The following is a 23,840-nucleotide window of genomic DNA, read 5'->3' on the forward strand; positions in this document are numbered from 1 at the left end:
AGTAGAACATGCTGAGAAAAGAAGAGAGAATTCATTGGGAAATATAGCCTGGGTTCCAGTTTTAGATTTCCGTAGAGAATGAGGAGGCAGAGCAAATCTCTCTGACGGGCAACCGGGGCACTGAGAATAAGCTCGGTAGACAGATGTTTGTTTGAGGATGTCAGCATTGACTGATTGAGACATCCAGTTGAAATATGCTAGGAATGCCACGCCTTATTAAAGCGGAACCTTTTTCCAAGCCATAAGAAAACTTCAGATACATTGCAAGAATGTGTGCTTGGATTCATTTGATAAATAGTGTTAACTGTGGGAGACTACATGATAGCTAGCTTCCAATAACAGCATTTCAAATATGCTTCTTTAAATCAAGTTCATGGCCGTTAAATTAACATTATCCTGGCAACCAGTTTTGATAGAATAGCTATTTACATCTTGTATCAGAATGGTAGATCAGTGCAATCATGTTCAATATAGGCTACCTCCACAAAACCACAATGTCTAATTAAATCAAAGTTTATTTGTCACGTGCGCCGAATACAACAGGTGTAGGTAGACCTTACAGTGAAATGTTTACTTACAGGCTCTAATCAATGGTGCGGAAAAGAACATTTAAAAAAGGTGTGTGTGTGTGTGTGTGTAGGTGAGTAAAGAAATAAAACAACAGTAAAAAGACATTTGAAAAAAAGAGTAGCAAGGCTACATACAGACACCTGTTAGTCAGGCTTATTGAGGTAGTATGTACATGTAGGTATCGTTAAAGTGACTATGCATATATGATGAACAGAGAGTAGCAGAAGCCTAAAAAGAGGGGTTGGCGGGTGGTGCGACACAATGCAGATGGCCCGGTTAGCCAATGTGCGGGAGCACTGGTTAGTCGGGCCAATTTAGGTAGTATGTATGTAACGAATGGGAAATGGCTAGCTAGTTAGCGGTGGTGCGCGCTAATAGCGTTTCAATCGGTGACGTCACTTGCTCTGAGACCTTGAAGTAGTGGTTCCCCTTGCTCTGCAAGGGCCGCGGCTTTTGTGGAGCGATGGGTAACGATGCTTCGTGGGTGACTGTTGTCTGTGTGTGCAGAGGGTCCCTGGTTCGCGAGGGGACGGACTAAAGTTATACTGTTACATGTACATGAATGTATACTTAAAATGACTATGCATATAAGATTAACAGAGAGTAGCAGCAGCGTAAAAGAGGGGTTGGGAAGGGGCACACAATGCAAATAGTCCAGGTAACCATTTGGTTACCTGTTCAGGAGTCTTATGTCTTGGGGGTAAAAACTGTTGAGAAGCCTTTTTGTCCTAGACTTGGCACTCCGGTACCGCTTGCCATGCGGTAGTAGAGAGAACAGTCTATGACTGGGGTGGCTGGGGTCTTTGACAATTTTTAGGGCCTTCCTCTGACACCGCCTGGTGTAGAGGTCCTGGATGGCAGGCAGCTTTGCCCCAGTGATGTACTGGGCCGTACGCACTACCCTCTGAAGTGCCTTGTGGTCGGAGTCCGAGCAATTGCCCTACCAGGCAGTGATGCAACTGGTCAGGATGCTCTCGATGTTGCAGCTGTAGAACCTTTTGAGGATCTCAGGACCCATGCCAAATCTTTTTAGTTTCCTGAGGGGGAATAGGCTTTGTAGTGCCCTCTTCACAACTGTCTTGGTGTGTTTGGACCAATCTAGTTTGTTGGTGATGTGGACACCAAGGAATTTAAAGCTCTCAACCTGCTCCACTACAGCCCCGTCGATGAGAATGGGGACGTGCTCGGTGCTCCTTTTCCTGTAGTCCACAATCATCTCCTTAGTCTTGGTTACGTTGAGGGATAGGTTGTTATTCTGGCACCACCCGGCCAGGTCTCTGACCTCCTCCCTATAGGCTGTCTCGTCGTTGTCGGTGATCAGGCCTACCACTGTTGTGTCGTCAGCAAACTTAATGATTGTGTTGGAGTCCTGCCTGGCCATGCAGCCGTGGGTGAACCGGGAGTACAGGAGGGGACTGATCCCGCACCCCTTGGGAGCTCCAGTGTTGCGGATCAGCGTGGCAGATGTGTTGCTACCCACCCTCACCACCTGGTGGCGGCCTGTCAGGAAGTCCAGGATCCAGTTGCAGAGGGAGGTGTTTAGTCCCAGGATCCTTAGCTTGGTGATGAGCTTTGAGGGTACTATGGTGTTGAACGCTGAGCTGTAGTCAATGAACAGCATTCTCACATAGGTGTTCCTTTTGTCCAGGTGGGAAAGGGCAGTGTGGAGTGCAGTAGAGATGGCATCATCTGTGGATCTGTTTGGGCGGTATGCAAATTGGAGTGGGTCTAGGGTTTCTGGGATAATGGTGTTGATGTGAGCCATTACCAGCCTTTCAAAGCACGTCATGGCTACGGACGTGAGTGCTACGGGTCTGTAGTCATTTAGGCAGGGTGACTATGGTGGTCTGCTTGAAGCATGTTGGTATTACAGACTCAATCAGGAAGATGTTGAAAATGTCAGTGAAGACACCTGCCAGTTGGTCAGCACATGCCCGGAGCACACGTCCTGGTAATCCGTCTGGCCCCGCAGCCTTGTGTATGTTGACCTGTTTAAAGGTCTTACTCACGTCGGCTACGAAGAGCGTGATCACACAGTCGTCCGTAACAGCTGATGCTCTCATGCATGCCTCAGTGTTGCTTGCCTCGAAGCGAGCATAGAAGTGATTTAGCTCGTCTGGTAGGCTCGTGTCACTGGGCAGCTCGCGGCTGTGCTTCTCTTTGTAGTCTAATAGTTTGCAAGCCCTGCCACATCCGACGAGCGTCGGAGCCGGTGTAGTATGATTCAATCTTAGCCCTGTATTGACGCCTTGCCTGTTTGATGGTTCGTCGCAGGGCATAGCGGGATTTCTTGTAAGCTTCCAGGTTAGAATCCCGCACCTTGAAAGCGGCAGCTCTACCCTTTACCTCAGTGTGAATGTTGCCTGTAATCCATGGCTTCTGGTTGGGGTATGTACGTACAGTCACTGTGGGGACGATGTCCTCAATGCACTTATTGATAAAGCCGGTGACTGATGTGGTGCATTCCTCAATGTTATTGGAAGAATCCCGGAACATGTTCCAGTCTGTGATAGCAACGCAGTCCTGTAGTTTAGCATCTGCTTCATCTGACCATTTTTTTATAGACCCAGTCAGACCGAGTGGTGCTTCCTGATAATCAGAATCAGGAGGATAGAGTTGTGGTCGGATTTACCAAATGGAGGGCGGGGGAGAGCTTTGTACGCGTCTCTGTGTGTGGAGTACAGGTGATCTAGAATTGTTTCCCTCTGGTTGCACATTTAACATGTTGATAGAGATTTGGTAGAACTGATTTAAGTTTCCCTGCATTAAAGTATCCGTCCACTAGGAGCGCCGGCTCTGGGTGAGTGGTTTCCTGTTTGCTTATTTCCTTATTCAGCTGACTGAGTGCGGTCTTAGTGCCAGCATCTGTCTGTGGTGGTAAATAAACAGCCACGAAAAGTATAGCTGAGAACTCTTTAGGCAAGTAGTGTGGCCTGCAGATTATCACAATATACTCTACTTCAGGCGAGCAAAATCTTGAGACTTCTTTAGATTTCGTGCACCAGCTGTTGTTTACAAATATGCAGGAGCTTCAAATATTCCCCCCCCCCCCTCGGAGTGTGCTGTTCTATCCTGCCGGTGCAGCGTGTATCCCGCTAGCTGAATATCCATGTCGTCATTCAGTCACGATTCCGTTTTTGATGTCCCGTTGGTAGGATATTCGTGATCGTACCTCGTCTAGTTTATTGTCCAATGATTGCACGTTGGCGAGTAATATTGACGGCAACGGCAGCTTTCCTAGTTGTCTAATGCGGGTTCGGACGAGGCATCCGGCTGTTCGTCCTCTGCGTCGCTTCCTTTTGCGAATAATTGGGATGTCTGACCTGTGGGGTGTTTGGAGTATATCGTTTGAGTCCTGCTTGTTGTTGTTGAATAAATCTTTGTCTAATCTGAGGTGAGTGATCGCTGTCCTGATATCCAGAAGCTCTTTTCTTCCATAAGATACAGTTGCAGAAAAAAAACACATAATAGCACAATTGGTTAGGAGACTGGCGGCCATCTCCTTAAGTTACTAGCAAACCCCCAATTCCCTCAGTTCTTAATTAACCCCTGATTCCCTTAGTTACTAACAACCCCTAATTCCCTTAGTTACTAACAACCCCTAATTCCCTTAGTTACTAACGAACCCCTGATTCACTTAGTTACTAACAAACCCCTGATCCCCTCAGTTACTAACAACCCCTAATTCCCTTAGTTACTAACAACCCCCTGATTCCCTTAGTTTACTAACAACCCCCTGATCCCCTCAGTTACTATCAAACCCCTGATTCCCTTAGTTTACTAACAACCCCCTGATCCCCTCAGTTACTAACAAACCCCTAATTCCCTTAGTACTAACAAACCCCCAATTCCCTCAGTTCCTAATTAACCCCTGATTCCCTTAGTTACTGATTCCCTTAGTTACTAACAACCCCTAATTCCCTTAGTTACTAACAACCCCCTGATCCCCTCAGTTACTAACAAACCCCTGATTCCCTTAGTTACTAACAAACCCATGATTTCCTTAGTTACTGCACTGAGCAAAGGACATACTTCACACACAGGTTCAAGACTCATTCATTGAAATTGATAGATGTCAATTTGTAAGTCGCTCTGGATAAGAGCGTCTGCTAAATGACTTAAATGTTAAATGTAATGTACAACTCGTGTCTTTCATTGAAATTGATAATGTACAACAACTCGTGTCTGTCAAGTTGAATGCTGCCTTACTGTATTGCATGACTAAGCGTAAGTGTAACAAACATTTCTGTGCGATTTTGACTATGAAAATGTTGCACAGAATAATGACACCAAAGCCTACAAACACGGGTAAAGTGATGCATACTGCTTGCTACTGAAGTGTGTGGCTTTTCATGGTGATAAGGACAACGCTTACAGACAGTGTGACAAGGCCTTTTCAGCCGAGCACTGCTGAAATGTCCTTGAATGAAATGAGGGATAAAAAATGAGCAGAAAAGATACTCAGCTCTTTCTCTATCCTCCCCCACCTCTCTCTCTCTCCAACTCTCCATTGCTCTGCCTCTCTACCTCTTCCCCTCTCTCCACCCCCCTCTCTTTCTCTCTCAGTTTTCTCCCAACAGGCTTGGAGGTAGGACAAGGAGGGTTATATATAGCTCAAGATGAATAGGCATGCCCTACTCTACAGTTTACACAGCCCCAGAATGAAGCAGTGAAGAGCTGTGAATGAATCTGTGGACAAAACACCTCTCTTTGAAGCTAATGAACGTCTTTGGTTGTCCGATACCACACAAGAGGCAACAGGAACAAAGTGACAATAGTTCACTCAGAAGTGTCACTGACTGCCTTGGACGGGTCATGATGAGAGCTGTGTTAACGGTTAAATTGATTAATACACGATATATACAAAAGTATGTGTACACCCCTTCAAATTAGTGTATTATGTTATTTTAGCCACACCCGTTGCTGTTAGGTGTATAAAATCAAACCCATAGCCATGCAATCTCTATAGACAAACATTGGCAGTAGAATGGCCTTACTGAAGAGCTCAGTGACTTTCAACATGGCCCCGCCAACAAGTCAGTTCATCAAATTTCTGCCCTGCTAGTGCTTCCCCGGTCAACTACAAGTACTGTTATTGTGAAGTGGAAACATCTAGGAGCAACAACGGCTCAGCCGCGAAGTGGTAGGCCACACAAGCTCACAGAGTGGGACCACTGAGTGCTGAAGCTCCTCTGGAAGCAACGTCAGCACAAGAACTGTTCGTCAGGAGCTTCATGAAATGGGTTTCCAGCTGCACACAAGCCAAAGATCACCATGCGCAATTCCAAGCGTCGGCTTGAGTGGTGTAAAGCTTGCCACCAGTGGACTCTGGAGCAGTGGAAACGCGTTCTCTGGAGTGATGAATCACGCTTCATCATCTGGCAGTACGACAGACGAATCTGGGTTTGTTGGATGCCAGGAGAACGCTACCTGCCTGAATGCATAGTGCCAACTGTAATATTTGGTGGAGGAGGACTAATGGTCTGGGGCTGTTTTTCATGGTTCGGGCTAGGCCCCTTAGTTTCAGTGAAGGGAAATCTTAACGTTACAGCATACAATGACATTCCAGACGATTCTGTGCTTCCAACATTGTGGCAAATGTTTGGGGAAGGCCCTTTCCTGTTTCAGCATGACGATGTCCCTATGCACAAAGTAAGGTCCATACAGAAATAGTTTGTTGAGATCGGTTTGGAAGAACTTGACTGGCCTGCACAGAGCCCTGACCTCAGCTCCATCAAAAACCTTTGGGATGAATTGGAACGCCGACTGCGAGCCAGGCCAAATCGCCCAACATCAGTGCCCAACCTCACTAATGCTATTGTGACTGAATGGAAGCAAGTCCCGGCAACAATATTCCAACATCTAATGGAAAGCCTTCCCAGAAGAGTGGAGGCTGTTATAGCAGCAAAGGGAGGTATGTTAATGCCCATGAATTTGGAATGAGCTGTTCGATGAGCAGGTGTCCACATACACTACATGACCAAAAGTATGTTATGAATGTCCTCCTAGATTTACTGTAAGTCAGTTTAATGCTTCCCATTTATGAAGTGAACGGCAGACATTTCCTTCACTTGTCTATACAGAATGTGATTTGGGAAGGAAACGGAAAGTGGAATATCTAGTTGAAACGATTTAAGAGGAAATCAGGAAGAGAATGCACCTAGTACTACGATAACAGTAGATACTTCTTGGAATCATGACAGTAGATACTCTTTGGAATCAATCCCTGTTTGTTCAAATGCTACAGTGCATAATATGCTCCCAGAAAGATCTAACCAAAGTTTCTTGCTGCGTTTTCATCTGCAATAGCCTGCATCACACAGTGACATCTTTGAAAGGCTTAGGACCCCCTGCTTTTCCAGTTAAATTATTATCCCACACGGCTGCTTATTCAAAGGCGCAGTTTGTGCGTCCCAAGTGGCAGCCTGTTCCCTATGTAGTGCACTACTTTTGACCAGGGCCTATAGGTAATAGGGTGATATTTGGGTTGCAGTCACAATGAATCTCTACCGTATGGCATTATCTCATCCACTGAATCACTACTGCAGCTGAGATGTAACCCAAGGCTTTAGGGTTAGGTCTAGGGTTAACATCTGACAGACTAAAAAAGCTTTAGGAGTTTGACCAGACAACTGCAGTAATTATCACCGCTCATGTTTAGTCAAGCTAATGAGCTAATAATAGGACAAGTATTTCCATTTGAATCACAAGTCAATTAATATGTAAGGGATAATCAACAAGAGGCTATGGGTTCTGTGGAAGATAATGAATAACGTGGAAGGTGTGTTCCACGGAGTTGCATTATTTTACACAGAGCGCATTGAGCCACGAGTTGATTATCCCTTTTATTTCGTGGCTATAAATGTGTTCAACATCCACTAAAGCAGTTAGCAAGTTTACTAGATAGACAGACAGACAGATAGACAGTAGTTGCCTCGGTAACCAAACAGACTTGCTAGTTTAGTTAACCAAACCATCAGTCCTAGTTTGCTATTATGCAAATCTAATTCAAAAGCAGCTTTCAAAAAGCAGCTCAAACATAGAACATGCAAGAACGAACTATAGCCATTGAATTCTACCGTGCGTTACAGGGAAATAATGCATGCTCTAGAATGCCCTTCAAGCAAATCAGAAATGAGTATTCAACAATGCCATGGTATAAGAACACATTGTTCATTAGAATGATTTGTACCCATTTTTCTTCAGATTTAAAGTTTTTTTTAAATGTTTTTGCATAAGAGTGAAGAAGGAGGATGAACTAGTTTTAATGCAGGGTTGAAATGTTCACAAAAAGACAAAGAGAGTTTGAGATGCGATTCAACACTGTGACTAGTCTGACGTAAGTGGGTTGTCAAAACATATCCAGGGAGATAGGCAGGCGCACACACACACACACACACACACACACACACACACACCTCGTCGGGGGAACAAAAGACGCCTTCCGGAAACAAGCCAGCTGTTCTTCAGAAAAGCGAGGCGGTTAAATGTCGGCGTCTAACGATGAGAGATGGGAGGATAATAAAGACCGCGCCGCATCTGAAATGGGACCCTATTCCCTAAAAAGTGCCTTTGACCAGGGCTCATAGGGAATAGGGTGCCATTTGAGACACGACCACAGGAAGCTGCTGGCTGCCTTTTTTGGTTACTACATGATTCCATGTGTTATTTCATAGTTTTGATGTCTTCACTACTATTCTACAATGTAGAAAATTGTCAAAATAAAGAAAAGTCCTGGAATGAGTAGCTGTGTCCAAACTTTTGATTCATACTGTATATTTTCACAATACCATTCAAACGTTTGGGGTCACTTAGAAATGTCCTGGTTTTTGAAAGAAGAAAAAAAATAGTCCATTAAAATAACATCAAGTTGATCAGAAATACAGTGTAGACATTGTTAATGTTGTAAATGACTATTGAAGCTGGACTATTGTATCTGGAATATGGAATATCTACATAGGTGTACAGAGGCCCATTATCAGCAACCATCACTCCTGTCTTCAAATGGCACGTTGTATTAGCTAATCCAAGATGATCATTTTAAAAGGCTAATTGATCATTAGAAAACCCTTTTTTGCAATTATGCTAGCACAGCTGAAAACTGCTGTCCTGATTAAAGAAGCAATAAAACTGGCCTTCTTTAGACTAGTGGAGTATCTGGAGCATTAGCATTTGTGGGTTCGATTACAGGCTCAAAATGGCCAGAAACAAATAACTTTCTTCTGAAATTTTTGTTCTGAGAAATGAAGGCTGTTCCATGCAAGAAATTAGCAAGAAACTGAAGATCTCGTACAACGCTGTGTACTACTCCCTTCACAGAACAGCGCAAACTGGCTCTAACCAGAACAGAAAGAGGAGTGGGAGGCCCCAGTGCACAGTTTGAGAAACAGATTTTTTTCCCGCAAATATCCTTTCTGAATATAAAAGTAATCCTCTCAGTAATCATCTAGTTTTTCAAAAATATCTGTAATCTGATTACAATATTTTTGCTGGTAACGTAACAGATTATAGTTACCGTTTTTTTGTAATCCGTTACTCCCCAACCCTGACCAGTGGTGGATGAGGTGAAATTATCCCCCCCATAACAGTGTAAACTGCTTTGAAGCCTATTGTCAAGTGCTGTATATACACTAACGGCAGTTCATAAATATTGTTTTCATAAAGCTTGATGGGGCTTACCAAGAAAAACCTCCAAAAGTACTCGTTTGAGGCAGAGAGGTGTACTCCACAAAAACCATTCAATTCATTTCTTATTTGCTCACTTTAATTCATTGTTCAGGATGAATACAGGTGACTGACGTTTTCGACATCAAGCTGATGTCTTCCTCAGACTGTCTTGATGGCTTGACTTTGTTTAGTTGGATCTAACCCTAATTTATAAATGGAATCTGATATTCTAAAGCTGTTAAAGCTCATTACTGCAGTATAGTCTCAGTAAAAGTGGAGACATTGCACTACAATTGTATCAGCCATTGTAGCTATGTCCCTCTAACACTCTTTAAGCCTCTCTAAGTTAGCCATGATTGAAGACAGCTGCAACGTAAATGAAAAATCGATACTAATAAAACTCCTTGAGACCGCAAAACTCCATTTCAAGCATTTCAGATATCCGGCAAAGCTGTGTAGACCTCTGATTACAGACAGCCAGGGCAGAGTGACCAAGCCTAGCACCCACTACCCGCTAGCTAACTGCTAACACCGTTTCCCAAAATCAATGTTATGAGTCTGGTTGTATTGTATAACCCCTGTGCCACAGCTACCTCCTCTGTGCTAGCTAGCTCCAGACCTGTTTCCATGGTTTCAGTGTATGGCAGGGTCTGGTAGCACATTCAGGAGTGAGTGATATTAATTTGGACAGAGAGGGACTCAGATGAGACCAGGTCGAGGGAGGGCATGCTAATGACTCATAAAGGTGAAGGAGTCCTTTGGATTTACTGTAAATTGTTTATGTGTTTCAGGTTTTGTATTTTGTATCACATAGATGAAAATATAATTTCACATGCTGCCATTGACTGTTGCTAAGTAAAATTACTGTATTGATACAATATTACACTTGCTTTGTGGTCACTGGTCAACATTAGAAGCAAAATCCTCCATGCAACAAAGACTTACTCGCTCTAAACATGGCTGAAATCCAGTGGTGGAAAAAGTACTCAACTCTCATACTTGAGTAAAAGTAAATATACCTTAATAGAAAATGACTCAAGTAAAAGTGAAAGTCAGCCAGTAAAATACAACTTGAGTAAAAGTCTATATATTTAAGTATCAAAAGTAAAAGTATAAATCATTTCAACTTCCTTATATTAAGCAAACCAGACGGCACAATTGTGTTTTTTATTTTATTTACGGATAGCCAAGGACACACTCCAATGTTCAGACATCATTTATAAAAGAAGCATTTGCTTTTAGTGAGTACACCAGATCAGGGGCAGTAGGGATAACCAGGGATGTTCTCTGTTTAGTGAGCCCACCAGATCAGGGGCAGTAGGGATGACCAGGGATGTTCTCTGTTTAGTGAGTACACCAGATCAGGGGCAGTAGGGATGACCAGGGATGTTCTCTGTTTAGTGAGTCCACCAGATCAGGGGCAGTAGGGATGACCAGGGATGTTCTCTGTTTAGTGAGTCCACCAGATCAGGGGCAGTAGGGATGACCAGGGATGTTCTCTGTTTAGTGAGTCCACCAGATCAGGGGCAGTAGGGATGACCAGGGATGTTCTCTGTTTAGTGAGTCCACCAGATCAGGGGCAGTAGGGATGACCAGGGATGTTCTCTGTTTAGTGAGTCCACCAGATCAGGGGCAGTAGGGATGACCAGGGATGTTCTCTGTTTAGTGAGTCCACCAGATCAGGGGCAGTAGGGATGACCAGGGATGTTCTCTGTTTAGTGAGTCCACCAGATCAGGGGCAGTAGGGATGACCAGGGATGTTCTCTGTTTAGTGAGTCCACCAGATCAGGGGCAGTAGGGATGACCAGGGATGTTCTCTGTTTAGTGAGTCCACCAGATCAGGGGCAGTAGGGATGACCAGGGATGTTCTCTGTTTAGTGAGTCCACCAGATCAGGGGCAGTAGGGATGACCAGGGATGTTCTCTGTTTAGTGAGTCCACCAGATCAGGGGCAGTAGGGATGACCAGGGATGTTCTCTTGATAAGTGTTTGAATTGGACCATTTTCCTGTGAAAATGTAACGAGTACTTCTGAGTGTCTGAGAAAATGTATGGAGTAGAAAGTACATTATTTTCTTTATGAATGTAGTGAAGTAAAAGTAAAAGTTGTCCAAAAAATATAAATAGTAAAGGAAAGTACAGATACTCCCAAAAACTACTTAAGTAGTAATTTAAGTACATTTACTTAAGTACTTTACACCACTGCTGAAATCATACTCTCATCCTACTCTTGAAGCATTAAAATAATTTAGATACCTATTGGTTTTTTTCTCTAATAAGAACAGTTTTGTCTGTAATACACCATTGACATGATGATTAATAGCTGGCCTAATTATTCTCCATGTGTGGCCACCACCTGGTTCATGTAAAGCAGACATTTGGTGGCAGAATAGCTCAAACACCAGCAGCAGATTCTCTGCTAGGTTCTCAAGAGGCAAAATGCGTGTACAGTGTTAGAGAAGAGGTACCGCCCTCTTCTCTAACACTGTACACGCATTTTGCCTCTTGAGAACCTAGCAGAGAGAATCTGCTGCTGGTGTTTGAGCTATTCTGCCACCAAATGTCTGCTTTACATGAACCAGGTGGTGGCCACACACTGAAATATCAGTCGATGATCAGAAGATTTAGTCAAATACCCACTGGGCACATACATCAATTCAATGTCTATTCCACATTGCTTCAAAGTAACTTCTTTGAAATTATGTGGAAACAACATTGATTCAACCAGTATGTGCCCACTGGGTAGGCTTCTGACTAGATTGCAGTTTGATTTTGACAGTCTTCAGTAGAGAAGTAGGCTTAATATCTGTGAGTAGCAGACCAGTGGTGCTTCCAATGGATCAGACCAGCGGGGCTTCCAATGGATCAGACCAGCGGGGCTTCCAATGGATCAGACCAGCGGGGCTTCCAATGGATCAGACCAGCGGGGCTTCCAATGGATCAGACCAGCGGGGCTTCCAATGGATCAGACCAGCGGGGCTTCCAATGGATCAGACCAGCGGGGCTTCCAATGGATCAGACCAGCGGGGCTTCCAATGGATCAGACCAGCGGGGCTTCCAATGGATCAGACCAGCGGGGCTTCCAATGGATCAGACCAGCGGGGCTTCCAATGGAATCAGACTAGTGGGGCTTCCAATGGAATCAGACTAGTGGGGCTTCCAATGGAATCAGACTAGTGGGGCTTCCAATGGATCAGACTAGTGGGGCTTCCAATGGATCAGACCAGCGGGGCTTCCAATGGATCATATCTTCAGGAAAGGGCTATAGATCATAGGGTCTTCAGCAAGCATAACATCCTCTCAAGGCGATTTGGTTTGGGTATAAAAACCAACACAGTTCAAAATCATCCTGGCACAAATGAAAAACCATGAGATTGGGCCATTATTTGTGAAGTGTAAGCATTAGGTCGACATTCCATTCCAGCTGTACTCAGTAGCCATTGACTCTGCAGCAGACAGTGAGCAGCCTAATGTGTTCAGTTGGTCAAAGTCGTTAGTGCAGATCCAATTTAAAACTCACAATTTGACCTGTATTCGTTTTGCTATCAAGAAAATCATGACTAGACACTCGATCCTCCAGACAGTAATGTGGGTTAGGGTTAGTTAGGGTTAGTAAGCGTTAAGGTTAGTAAGGGTTTGTAAGGTTTAGTAAGGGTTAGTTAAGGCTAGAGTTAGTAAGGGATAGTTAGGGTTAGTAAGTTTAGCTAGGGTTAGGGTTAGTAAGGGTTAGCTAGGGTTATGATTAGTAAGGGTTAGTAAGTGTTAGGGTTAGTCAGGATTCGGGTTTGTAAGGGTTATGGTTAGTAAGGGTTAGGGTTAGTAAGGGTTACGGTTAGTAAGGGTTACGGTTAGTGTAAGTGAGGGTTAGGGTAGTTAGGGTTAGTAAGGGTTAGAGTTAGTAAGGGTTAGGGTAGTCAGGGTTAGTAAGGGTTAGGGTAGTTAGGGTTAGGGTTAGTAAGGGTAAGTAAGGGTTAGGGTAGTAAGGGTTAGGGTTAGTAAGGGTAAGTAAGGGTTAGGGTAGTTAGGGTTAGGAAGTGATCATGACTAGAGACCAGGCTGTATTCATAAAGCAGTACTGATCTAAAATCAGATAGGAGTGCTGATCAGTCCATTCATTATGCTAAAAAAGGCACAGCTGATTCTATATCAGCACTCCTACTGTGAGACGCTTTGTGAATACTGTGAGACGCTTTGTGAATACTGTGAGACGCTTTGTGAATACTGTGAGACGCTTTGTGAATACTGTGAGACGCTTTGTGAATACTGTGAGACGCTTTGTGAATACTGTGAGACCAGAGCCATTTTAGATGAGAGAGGATGCACATTTTTTTTTATGAGCATGGCCTTATTTCTTTTACATCATATTGGATGAAAGTCATTCATATTCCATTCACCCAGCTCAGTGTAACATCGATAGGTTTAGGCTTTTACATACTAACATGTTCCCTGTACCAATCATGAGGTTGCTACAACCTAGCCTAAGAATGAAAGTTTACAACGTAGGTGCACACAGGTAGTGACACATTCCTTGCACACTCTTGCCTGGATCTAGCTGATCTAGGGTGTAATCACTAGTCCAAATGTGGGTTTCCATTGGACAAAATCCTGATATGTTTATCCCCATTTTGTTCTGTTTGCTTCCGTTTAAGAAACGTTTTTCAACAGAATCGGAGGAATGAATACACCCCTGATCACATAGAAACACATTCGCATTCATAGCAGCCACATAAAAACAGCATGATCACTTTGCTCGATGTATATATCATTATTTCTCACAGCTATCTGCATGTTCTCCTCCTCTCACCTTTTTCCTTCGCTTGTGGACTTCAGTGCAAAACACATCAATTGTCTGTGACCAGGCAAAAAAACTTTTCCAAGCTGAATCTTCATATCATGACTATACAATTATTAAATGCCCAAAAATGAATTGGTCAGACCTGGGCCTCACAAACGACACCCAGAGATAATAAAGTCCTTCCTGAGTCCTTTTGAAACTGCTGTCACTAACCTCACAAACCCCAGACAGTACCCCAGTGCTGTAGGTTTAATACCATAGCTACTGGGCAGAGAACAAAATACAAATTCAGACTTCCTGTTTTCAAAGCATTTTGAATGTAATATTGTCACTAAGTTACATCTTGTGAACATGACAGAGTGACCAACCGGGGTTCAAACCTGGGTCTCCTTCATACGACAAGACTGCATCAGTCCAGCAGCCAACTGAACTGACACAGTTCTGAACTACCTCCTTTACAACAGCAAACAGTACTACGCATACTGTAACATTCCACAGTAGGAAACACTCTTCGAGTGAGGAGAGTATCATGCCACAAAAACACACTTTAGACTCACCCATATCTGTAGTTTGATCCGCTTGTCGTTCTTGTAGACTGTTTTCACTTTGAAATCTATGCCCACAGTGCTGACGAAAGCAGAGGTGAAGGAATCATCGGCATAGCGGAAGAGAAAGGAAGTTTTTCCTACACTGCTGTTGCCGATGATAAGCAGTTTGAACATATAATCAAAGTTCTGGTCCGAGCCCTCTTGCTGTGTTGCAGCCATCTGCAAGAACAAGACGGTTCGAATTCAAAAGCAATTGGTGTTCAGTGATTGGGGTTTCAGAGTTCGCTAGACCTGAACATTAGGGATGCGTCCCAAATGGCACCCTATTCTCTAGTGCAATACTTTGGACAGAACCCTGTGACCACTATTTCATCAGCATCCGCAACCCTTTTACATGTTCAATCTATGGAGGTGTTAAAGAAATGATAAGAGCAATGTAGCAGGGCTGTTCAGATCCAATAACTCAACCATACACAGACACAGGCAAGCCTCTACCTGGCTAAGGGGAGGGAGACATTTTCATTCACACATTGGGAAAAGTGGTACCATAAGCCTTTCGGCTATTTCCTTTATTAATCAAGCTCTGACTTTAAGACTTCTTTACAGGAATGATTACTAGATTATTTTATAATCTAATTTCACTCAATTCATTCTAATCAACCTAATAATTATGACACACCCCTCCCTATTGTCATTGGTTGCACTAATTTCACTGTTTGTCTACATAACCTGGTTCAGGTATTCATGACATAACCCTGAAGAAGGCACAGTGATGCTGAAACATTGGTGTTTTACCCAATAAATTAGTGGGAGTATATATATATATATATATATAATATATATATAATATATATATATATATATATATATATATATACACAGAGAGACAGAGAGAGAGAGGGAGAAGCTCTCTTTAATAAAACATTTTTATAGCTTATAAAATGATTATGTAAAATCCTAAATGAATACAGAAGGTTGATGCAGTTAACTGCAACCATTCAAAGTTCCACAACAAAATACATTACACTTTCATTTACATTTGATGGTGTATTATATCTGTCTAGCCTAGCTATACAAGCTTATAAATAAGAAATGTTAATCATGTAACACCAATTGTATCTAACATCAATTAGATCTAATGTGGGTTAATTTGGTCCAGCTCACATAGGCTAGGCTAATAAAATAATACTGTAAGATAATTACTGAATTCAAGCGAACAACTAACGTTACAGTTCATCGCTGGCTATTAATTCAATCCATAGTAATGTAAAATAGGCTAATGTAGAAAAGCACCCCCACCCCCATATTGACACCGTATGTTCTTCACCATCAGTTCGTTTTTGCTTAAAAACATATTGTCACTCTGCCTGTATACAGATACGATTTCATGCGTAGCTCTCTCCTTTTCAGGGCACAATTTTAGTAACAGTGTGGCCAGATGCGCTTGATTACCATAATTGCCATACAGTTTTTACAAATAATTCACAGGCATATATGACTACAAATATGTCATGAGAAATAAAGGGCCAAAAAACATACAACTACCTGCATAGGTGCGTCCTGGAGCGTGCCACTAAATGACAAACAGATTTCCAAATGTGTTGTGTTCAATTCAGCGAGTGATACCCAGAGATGCTCCGCCTGTGCCTCCCTCTGGATTTAAGCAACGGAGCTGTCCCCTTTTTTTCAAGCCAGACGAGAGCGCGCAATGACACGCGACTGCGCGCGTTCACAGTCGGTTAGTTCTATCTGGGATCCTTGGGACTTCCCGATCCTAAACCCTAACCCTTAGCCTAACCATAACCAAAACCCTAATACCTTACCTTAACCATTTCACCAGATCATCTTCAATTGGTTAGGGATGTCCCACATATACGGGATAGCGAGAACCGTTCACAATCACATAGCATGTTGAGCTGACGGGGAATGTAGTCTTTCACCATTCATCAATGACGAAAAATACTTTGATTGGGTTAACTAGGCTCACCAAAACAGTTTAACCTAATATAGCAGGCGTAAAAGAAAGGCTCACATCGTAATCTGATTGGTTTTGGAGGTTGGCCCTTCTATGGTGATAGGGGATGTTCCTCTGGGATTACTTCCGAATCCTGTTGATGAACTAACCTTGGTAGAGAAAATAAAAGATTGGTTATAAATCAGTGATATATGGAAACTGTTTGACAATTACATTGGTAGAAGTTTTTATGCATTTTTACTGCTTTTCACAGATGGATCCAAGGACCCAGATAGTGGAGCACAGGAACAGGTGCTAACATTCCTGAATTGTGGAGATATGTAGAAGTGGAGATATGTAGAAGACTAACAGATGAACTGTCAGTATACTCAGTTGAACTGTTGGCGATAGTAGTTGCCCTCCAGTGGGTGGAGGACGTACAACCTGTCAGAATTATAGTATGCTCAGATTCCCTATCTGTGTTGAATAGTTTATCATCTGCTAAATCTAATATGAGTGACCTACTATTGGAGGCATTCATGTTATTGTGGAGAATCGAGAGACTGGGTGTAGTAATGAGATTCTGCTGGGTCCCAGCCCAGGCAGAAGATATCAGACTCTGAGCCAAAGGGCCGGCATTTATAGGCCCTTCAAAGAAAGGTAGGTCGACCAAGATTCAAAATTCAGATTAGGAAGGAAGAGGTGGTGTTTGCTCGATTGCGTCTAGGACATTGTACATTGAACCCGGCATTACATCTGATTGGCAAGAATGTGAATGGTTTGTGTCTTGAGTGTATCGTTGATGAAACTGTGATTTTGATTTTGCATGTGTTGTTATATTGTTGTAAGTATGTTCAAGGGAGGGAAAGATTGAAGTGTAGGATTATTGAGGTTGGACGGGGACGGGGGTTGGAAGGGAATTTGGGGATGGTCTTTTAGAAGTTATTAGGGCTCTTTTTTATTTTCCAGGTGTACTGAGTTAGGTAGGAGGATTTAGAAGTGTGGAGCTAATGTTGTAAACCGTGATTGACCACACACTCCAGCACCTTAAACGTTTGTTTGCTGACCACAATTATATCATAGAAGAAGAAAGTAGAATTTGATTGGTGCAGAACCTGTCAATCTGGATTTGACCCTTGCCAAGTGGGTTATATGCTGTGCTCTGTCCGGAAGTTTAGAAAAAATGACTAGATTATTGCTATAATGTCGCTAGTTAATAATGAAAATAGGACTTTTAAATGGTAATATACGTGGAACATAACTGAATTTGTGAGCAGTGATCACGTTGTCGTCAGTAATGTAATTACATTTCCCTGTTATCTATATTCGGTTAAACTGCTAGATCTTGGACGCTAGGTGAATGGCACAGCAGCACTGGTACAGTACCAGTTTCTGGACGATGACGCTTTAGAATGTTAATTTAGAATGTTACTGTGGCGACCTCTAGTGTTCATGGCAAAAGGAAAAGAAAGTCAAATGTGCAGACTAGAGTTGATATTCCACTAACGAGTGAGCCTATTTAGCTATTTATCGTCCTCTTTCATTGCCCCGTGGATTTCACTAACTGAATGAGTCTCATTCTATACTGAACAAAAATATAACCCAACATGCAACAATTTCAAATAATTACTGAGTTATAGTTTACAGGGAAATTAGTCAACTGAAATAAATGAATCTGTCCCTAAACTCTGGATTTTACATGACTGGGAATACAGATATGCATCTGTTGGTCACAGATACCTTTAAAAAATGTCAGTATCTAGCAACCACTTGCTTCATGCAGTGCGACATCTCCTTCGCATAGAATTGATCACGGTGTTGATGGCCTGTGGAATGTTGTCCCACTCCTCTTCAATTGGCGGACCTGGAACATTCTGTCCTACACGTTGACCCAGAGCTTCCCGAAAAATGTTCAATGGGTGAAGTGTCCGGTGAGTATGCAGGCCATGGAAGAACTGGGACATTTTCAGCTTCCAGGAATGATGTACAGATCCTTGCGACATCATGGGGCTGTGCATTATCATGCTGAAACATGAGGTGATGGCGGTGGATGAATGGCACAACAATGGGCCTCAGGATTTCGTTACGTTATCTCTGTGCATTCAAATTGCCATTGATGAAATGCAATTAATTGTTTTCGTTGTCAGTAGCTAATGCCTGTCGATACCATAGGAGAAATGCTCACAAACAGAGGTGTAAACAAATTAGATTTTTGTGCGTCTGGAACGTTTCTGGGGTCTTTTATATCAGATCATGAAACATGGGACCAACGCTTTACATGTTGCGTTTATATTTTTGTTCAGTGTAGTATGAATCCTGTATGTAGAAATGACGGCAGATAGTCATATAATTATAGTGAGAATATAAGAGTGATATAGTTTGGGTTTATGGTCTCAATTCTAAACTTTAGTTAGTACTGAAATACAGCGTTTGGGAGTAGTGAACTGCATGTAGTTCAACTAGTAATGAAACTACATTTTTGCAGTAGCTTGGTGGTCGTTGAACTAAATTCAAATCTTGGTCTTCAGTTAATTACTTTTTTTGCGGTGAAGCTAACTACTGAACCTACACAACTGTTTAAATAAAATAAATACATTGTTGGTATCAGAGTATCAGACCTTCTTAATTCTCACTTGAATTGTTTGGGGGGGTTAATAGGCTAAATTACACATTCTGTTAACATCTGACCCCAAAGTCAGATTTAGATATGATGTTTCACAAAGTATCTTGGATGTGGTGAAATACTTTAGTTAAGTAAACATTTTTTTTCTCTTAAGGGTAGCTTTAGTGTAGCTTATCTTTTTCCAATGTGCAGTAACTGGTAGTTTGGTAAACTATGATTTCAGAGTCGCTTCCCCAACACTGCTGAAATAATACCTAGGTTCATTGTAAAACTCCAGACCCTACTTATTATCAAACACTGTGCACTCTCATATGACCTCTCTGCATGGTCACAGCAGTGGGATGTCACCATGGAGGACAACATAAGACTTCTCTACAGCTACCAAAACAACAGCTCTGTTACCTTGTGGATGTCGGCCATCTTGACTGGGGCTGTGGGTCGTGTTTGTGATGCCAGGCCTGAAAGTGCCCTTTAAGCTCAAGGTATTGTTAGTCATATTATACTTTTTTGAAATACAACTTTTTGTATTTTGTGTGTTTTATTGAACAGAGGAGAGATGGTATGGAAGATGGACAGAGAGTGCCCTGACAAAGGCAGTGGGTTTGATTCATGCTGTATGCTGTAGACGGTGACACTAACTGATGGACCAACCAGGCCTTAGTCCAGTGATATTTTTAACCAGATGCTCAGACAGATATTGACTAGCTCATACAACTACAAATATACTGTACAAGGGAGATCTCTCACACTAAAACCTGTATCCATACCTGTTGTCTTCAAGATGGGAAAATATGAATGAAACAAACAAGGTCTATTCATTCACTTAGGCCAAAGGACAGGGACATTCACTCAGTTATGTCCAATAGTATTTTGAGCATTGACATGAAAGAACAATATAACTATTATCTGTCACCACATGACTAGTTGTGAATGTCATTTTATACTCACTGCAATGAATGAGACAGGTCTGCCCAACAACCGGCAGTTGGGTTCCAATGCACTGGGTTTGAGATCAACTCAATGCTGCAGACCTACCCACGAGGTAGAGCCTGGTGGAGGGGAATAACATATACTAAGGCCAATTTTGTCAGCAAGGATTTCTTGGAAGGTACAGTATGAATTCCATGTTTATTGATTTATTTGATTAAGTTTATTGGTCAGGGACCATGTAGGCTACCTGTCCAATAAAAACTGATATAAATGACAGAAATATCTGTGTTGACTGTGTCACGTTCTGACCTTAGTTCCTTTGTTATGTCTTTGTTTCAGTATGGTCAGGGCGTGAGTTGGGGTGGGTAGTCTATGTTCTTTTTTCTATGTTGTGTTTATGTGTTTGGCCTGGTGTCGTTCGTTGTCTCTGATTGAGAATCATACTTAGGTAGCCTTTTCTCACCTGTGTTTTGTGGGTGATTATTTTCTGTTTAGTGTTTTTCGTCACCTTACAGAACTGTTTCGGTTTTGTTTCATTCTCTTTGTTATTTTGTTTAGTGTTCTGAGTTTAAATAAATATGAACACTTACCAAGCTTTGGTCCTCCTCTCCTTTAACCGAAGACAACCGTTACAGACTGAGAACACGCTTCTTATTTATTTTAATTTCCAGTATGTGCAGTAAGTCACTGGAACAGTATGCAAAACCTTTTATTTTACCATAACCTCTTTTACAGTCACAATAATGACACACAATATAGGAGATTATTAAGAGATTCTCTACCAGTAATCATGACCAATATCGTCAGAGATGTAAATAAAAAGTTCCACTGCTGTTGTTCGAGAAGCGCTGCTTCATTTGCTTCTATGCTATGTTCTTTTCTTGTCTTTTGCAGACGGATCTATCACGATACAACAGCGTGACTGTATTTTTGGCCCCCGCAGTGGTAAGTTTCACTTTTTTTTAACGCCTGGTGGACCACAAGACTCAAACCTGTTCAACCCTGTTCACTGAAGTAAAGTCTTACTTTTGGGCCGGTATTACCTCTCAACACACGTAGGCACAGTATCTAATTCCCTTTCTTCATATCTGTGCCATTTCTGTCTGACAGATGGAAGTTCTAGAGGAGAAGCTGCTGAAGGAGCTTTCTGAGGATGCCATGGTGGTGGTTTGTCGCTTCCCCTTCCCTCATTGGCCACACACCTGCTCCAAGGGGGCGGGGTTAGACCAGGTGTGGACCTATGTTGTCACCACTGTCCGCAAGCCCTATCCTTCGGTGTCTCAATAGGTTACAGTCATATACATTTCATTCGGTTACATAAATACTTTTCCTTAGAGTAAATGGCAATATGCTCATTGCCCCTCTGCATGGTAAGCAATGGTGTGCAAGAAAACTTCTTAACAAATGTTCCATGTCATTTCATTGGCCCCACATAATGTTTTGTACAATGTGCAAGTTGAATTACAAAAGACCATGCTGGCTATTGCTGCCCCTCTAAAGCTTCAATAGTACCTTATTAAATCTTAGTCACAGAATAGAAAGGCGGTTAGCAGAATGTAAAATAGAAGGGAATAAAATACATATGCTTGTTTACAGTGTTTACTATAACTTTGATGCACATTTACTTTGTTGGATATGCAGCCAGACTAAAGGATTGCATGCTTCAAGTCATTTTTTATCAGTTCTCTTGTGACATTATTATTATTATTATTGCTTTTCAAATGTCTCAAGTCAATTTGAAGCCACAAACAAGAAAAATCTCCCTGAGAAAAGTGTTCTATTGAAGACTGTGGTTGTGGTCAGAATTGATCCTGCAGATAATTATTAGGATCTATGCACAGCTAAGCCACTAGGTCCAGCTGCAGCAGATGCATCACTATTTTTGATGTCCCTTTGGTAGTTGGCATAAATGCCGTCCTCCTTCTCTTCTTCTGGGGCATCACTCATAATACAGTTCCCCTCACTACCCTCTTGTTCTGAGGCATTATACATCATGTAGTCCCCCTCACTACCCTCTTCTTCTGGGGCATTATACATCATGTAGTTCCCCTCACTACCCTCTTCTTCTGGGGCATCACACATCCTACAGTCCCCCTCACTACCCTCTTCTTCTGGAGCATCACACATCCTACAGTCCCCCTCACTACCCACGCTTACTGAACAGTTGCCAGCAGCTGCCTTTGGCTCCTCTGGTCTTGCCAGTCGCACATTTTCATAGTCACTCTCATAGCACCCAGCTCTACCACTGTGGCTTCCCATTGGGTAGCCAGCCGCCATAGACATTGACACATCATCCGTGGGGAATGGGAGTGGTGGTCTTTCCATCACAGGACATGGTTCACTGTTCTCAGAGACTCTAGAGGATTTCGATTGAGGTTTGTTGATCTGTGTTAGCTTGGGCAAAACTTGGGAGGTGAGCTGGTCCTGCCTGGTCTGGCGACGCCACCAATAAGCTAGTCCTCCACACACACCAAGGACGATGAGAACAAACGTGACCGGACCCAGGATTTGACCCCTGCTGGTGTGTGGGCAGCAGTTGTCCCCACAGGGGGTTGTGGAGGTGCAGTTCGACATGGTTGGTACAGGAGGATCAGGATTGGGAGCTGCAGAGGAAGGTAGAAGCAGAAATGTAGAGAGATGGAAATAGAATACAGGTGAATTGAAACTTCTAGATGGAATGTATGCAGGTAGCCTAAAGTAGTGGTATGTATTCGGGTAGCCTAAAGTAGTGGTATGTATTCAGGTAGCCTAAAGTAGTGGTATGTATTCAGGTAGCCTAAAGTAGTGGTATGTATTCAGGTAGCCTAAAGTAGTGGTATGTATTCAGGTAGCCTAAAGTAGTGGTATGTATTCAGGTAGCCTAAAGTAGTGGTATGTATTCAGGTAGCCTAAAGTAGTGGTATGTATTCAGGTAGCCTAAAGTAGTGGTTCCCAACCTTTTCTGTTCCTCCTTTAAGAACAGTTTATGTTAGACTCATACTACTTTTATCACATGGAGTAGTACCTCAAATCCATGTTGAAATCAGCCAGGTAACTGACTAAAGTCTAGACGGTCAGAAATAGTCATCACGTCCGGTGCACGTCCACTGACTGAATAAGTATTTTCTGTGTCAGTGCAATATGCAATACATCAATAATTGGATCTACTTACCAAATAAAACTAGCATGTTTAGGGGTAATGGATTACCAGAACTTTTATACCGACCTTCACAAAAACATACTACTTTACTATCCTTTCTTTCATTGTTCACTGTTACATTACAGTGCCTAATGAATGCAAATTAGCATCAGGACATAAAATATGGATGTTTCTAGTTATCATCACATAAATAGGGATGTTTCTAGTTATCATCACATAAATAGGGATGTTTCTAGTTATCAGGACATAAATAGGGATGTTTCTAGTTATCAGAATATAAATAGGGATGTTTCTAGTTATCAGGATATAAATAGGGATGTTTCTAGTTATCAGGATATAAATAGGGATGTTTCTAGTTATCAGGATATAAATAGGGATGTTTCTAGTTATCAGGACATAAAATATGTATGTTTCTAGTTATCAGGATTTAAATTGGGGTGGTCCTGTATGGCTCAGTTGGTAGAGCATGGCGCTGGCACCGCCAGGGTTGTGGGTTTGATTCCCGGGGCCACCCATACATAAAAATAATGTATGCACACATGACTGTTATTTGCTTTGGATAAAAGTGTCTGCTAAATGTCATATATTTATATTTTCAGGACTTAGATAAGGATAC

At 42.4% G+C, this 23,840-nt stretch overlaps 1 protein-coding gene and 1 pseudogene across 1 annotated transcript in view; one reads left to right on the top strand and one right to left on the bottom strand.

Moving 5' to 3' along the window:
* LOC115118351 (ras-related protein Rab-3C-like) overlaps positions 1–16,219 on the bottom strand; it is a 60,832-nt gene extending 44,613 nt beyond the window's left edge. The window contains exons 1-2 of the mRNA XM_029646950.2: positions 16,124–16,219; positions 14,588–14,797 (exon numbers count right to left, since the gene is read on the bottom strand). Of these exons, the coding sequence (XP_029502810.1) occupies positions 14,588–14,797; positions 16,124–16,129 (216 nt within the window). The 5' untranslated portion in view covers positions 16,130–16,219. The remainder of the gene's footprint in view (positions 1–14,587; positions 14,798–16,123) is intronic.
* A 2,622-nt stretch (positions 16,220–18,841) lies between these two features.
* On the top strand, positions 18,842–21,490 carry LOC115118353 (ATP synthase subunit C lysine N-methyltransferase-like; annotated as a pseudogene).
* Positions 21,491–23,840: the final 2,350 nt, after the last annotated feature.

Source organism: Oncorhynchus nerka, linkage group LG4 (genome assembly GCF_034236695.1).
Source record: "Oncorhynchus nerka isolate Pitt River linkage group LG4, Oner_Uvic_2.0, whole genome shotgun sequence".
In the NCBI taxonomy this organism is placed as follows: domain Eukaryota; kingdom Metazoa; phylum Chordata; class Actinopteri; order Salmoniformes; family Salmonidae; genus Oncorhynchus; species Oncorhynchus nerka.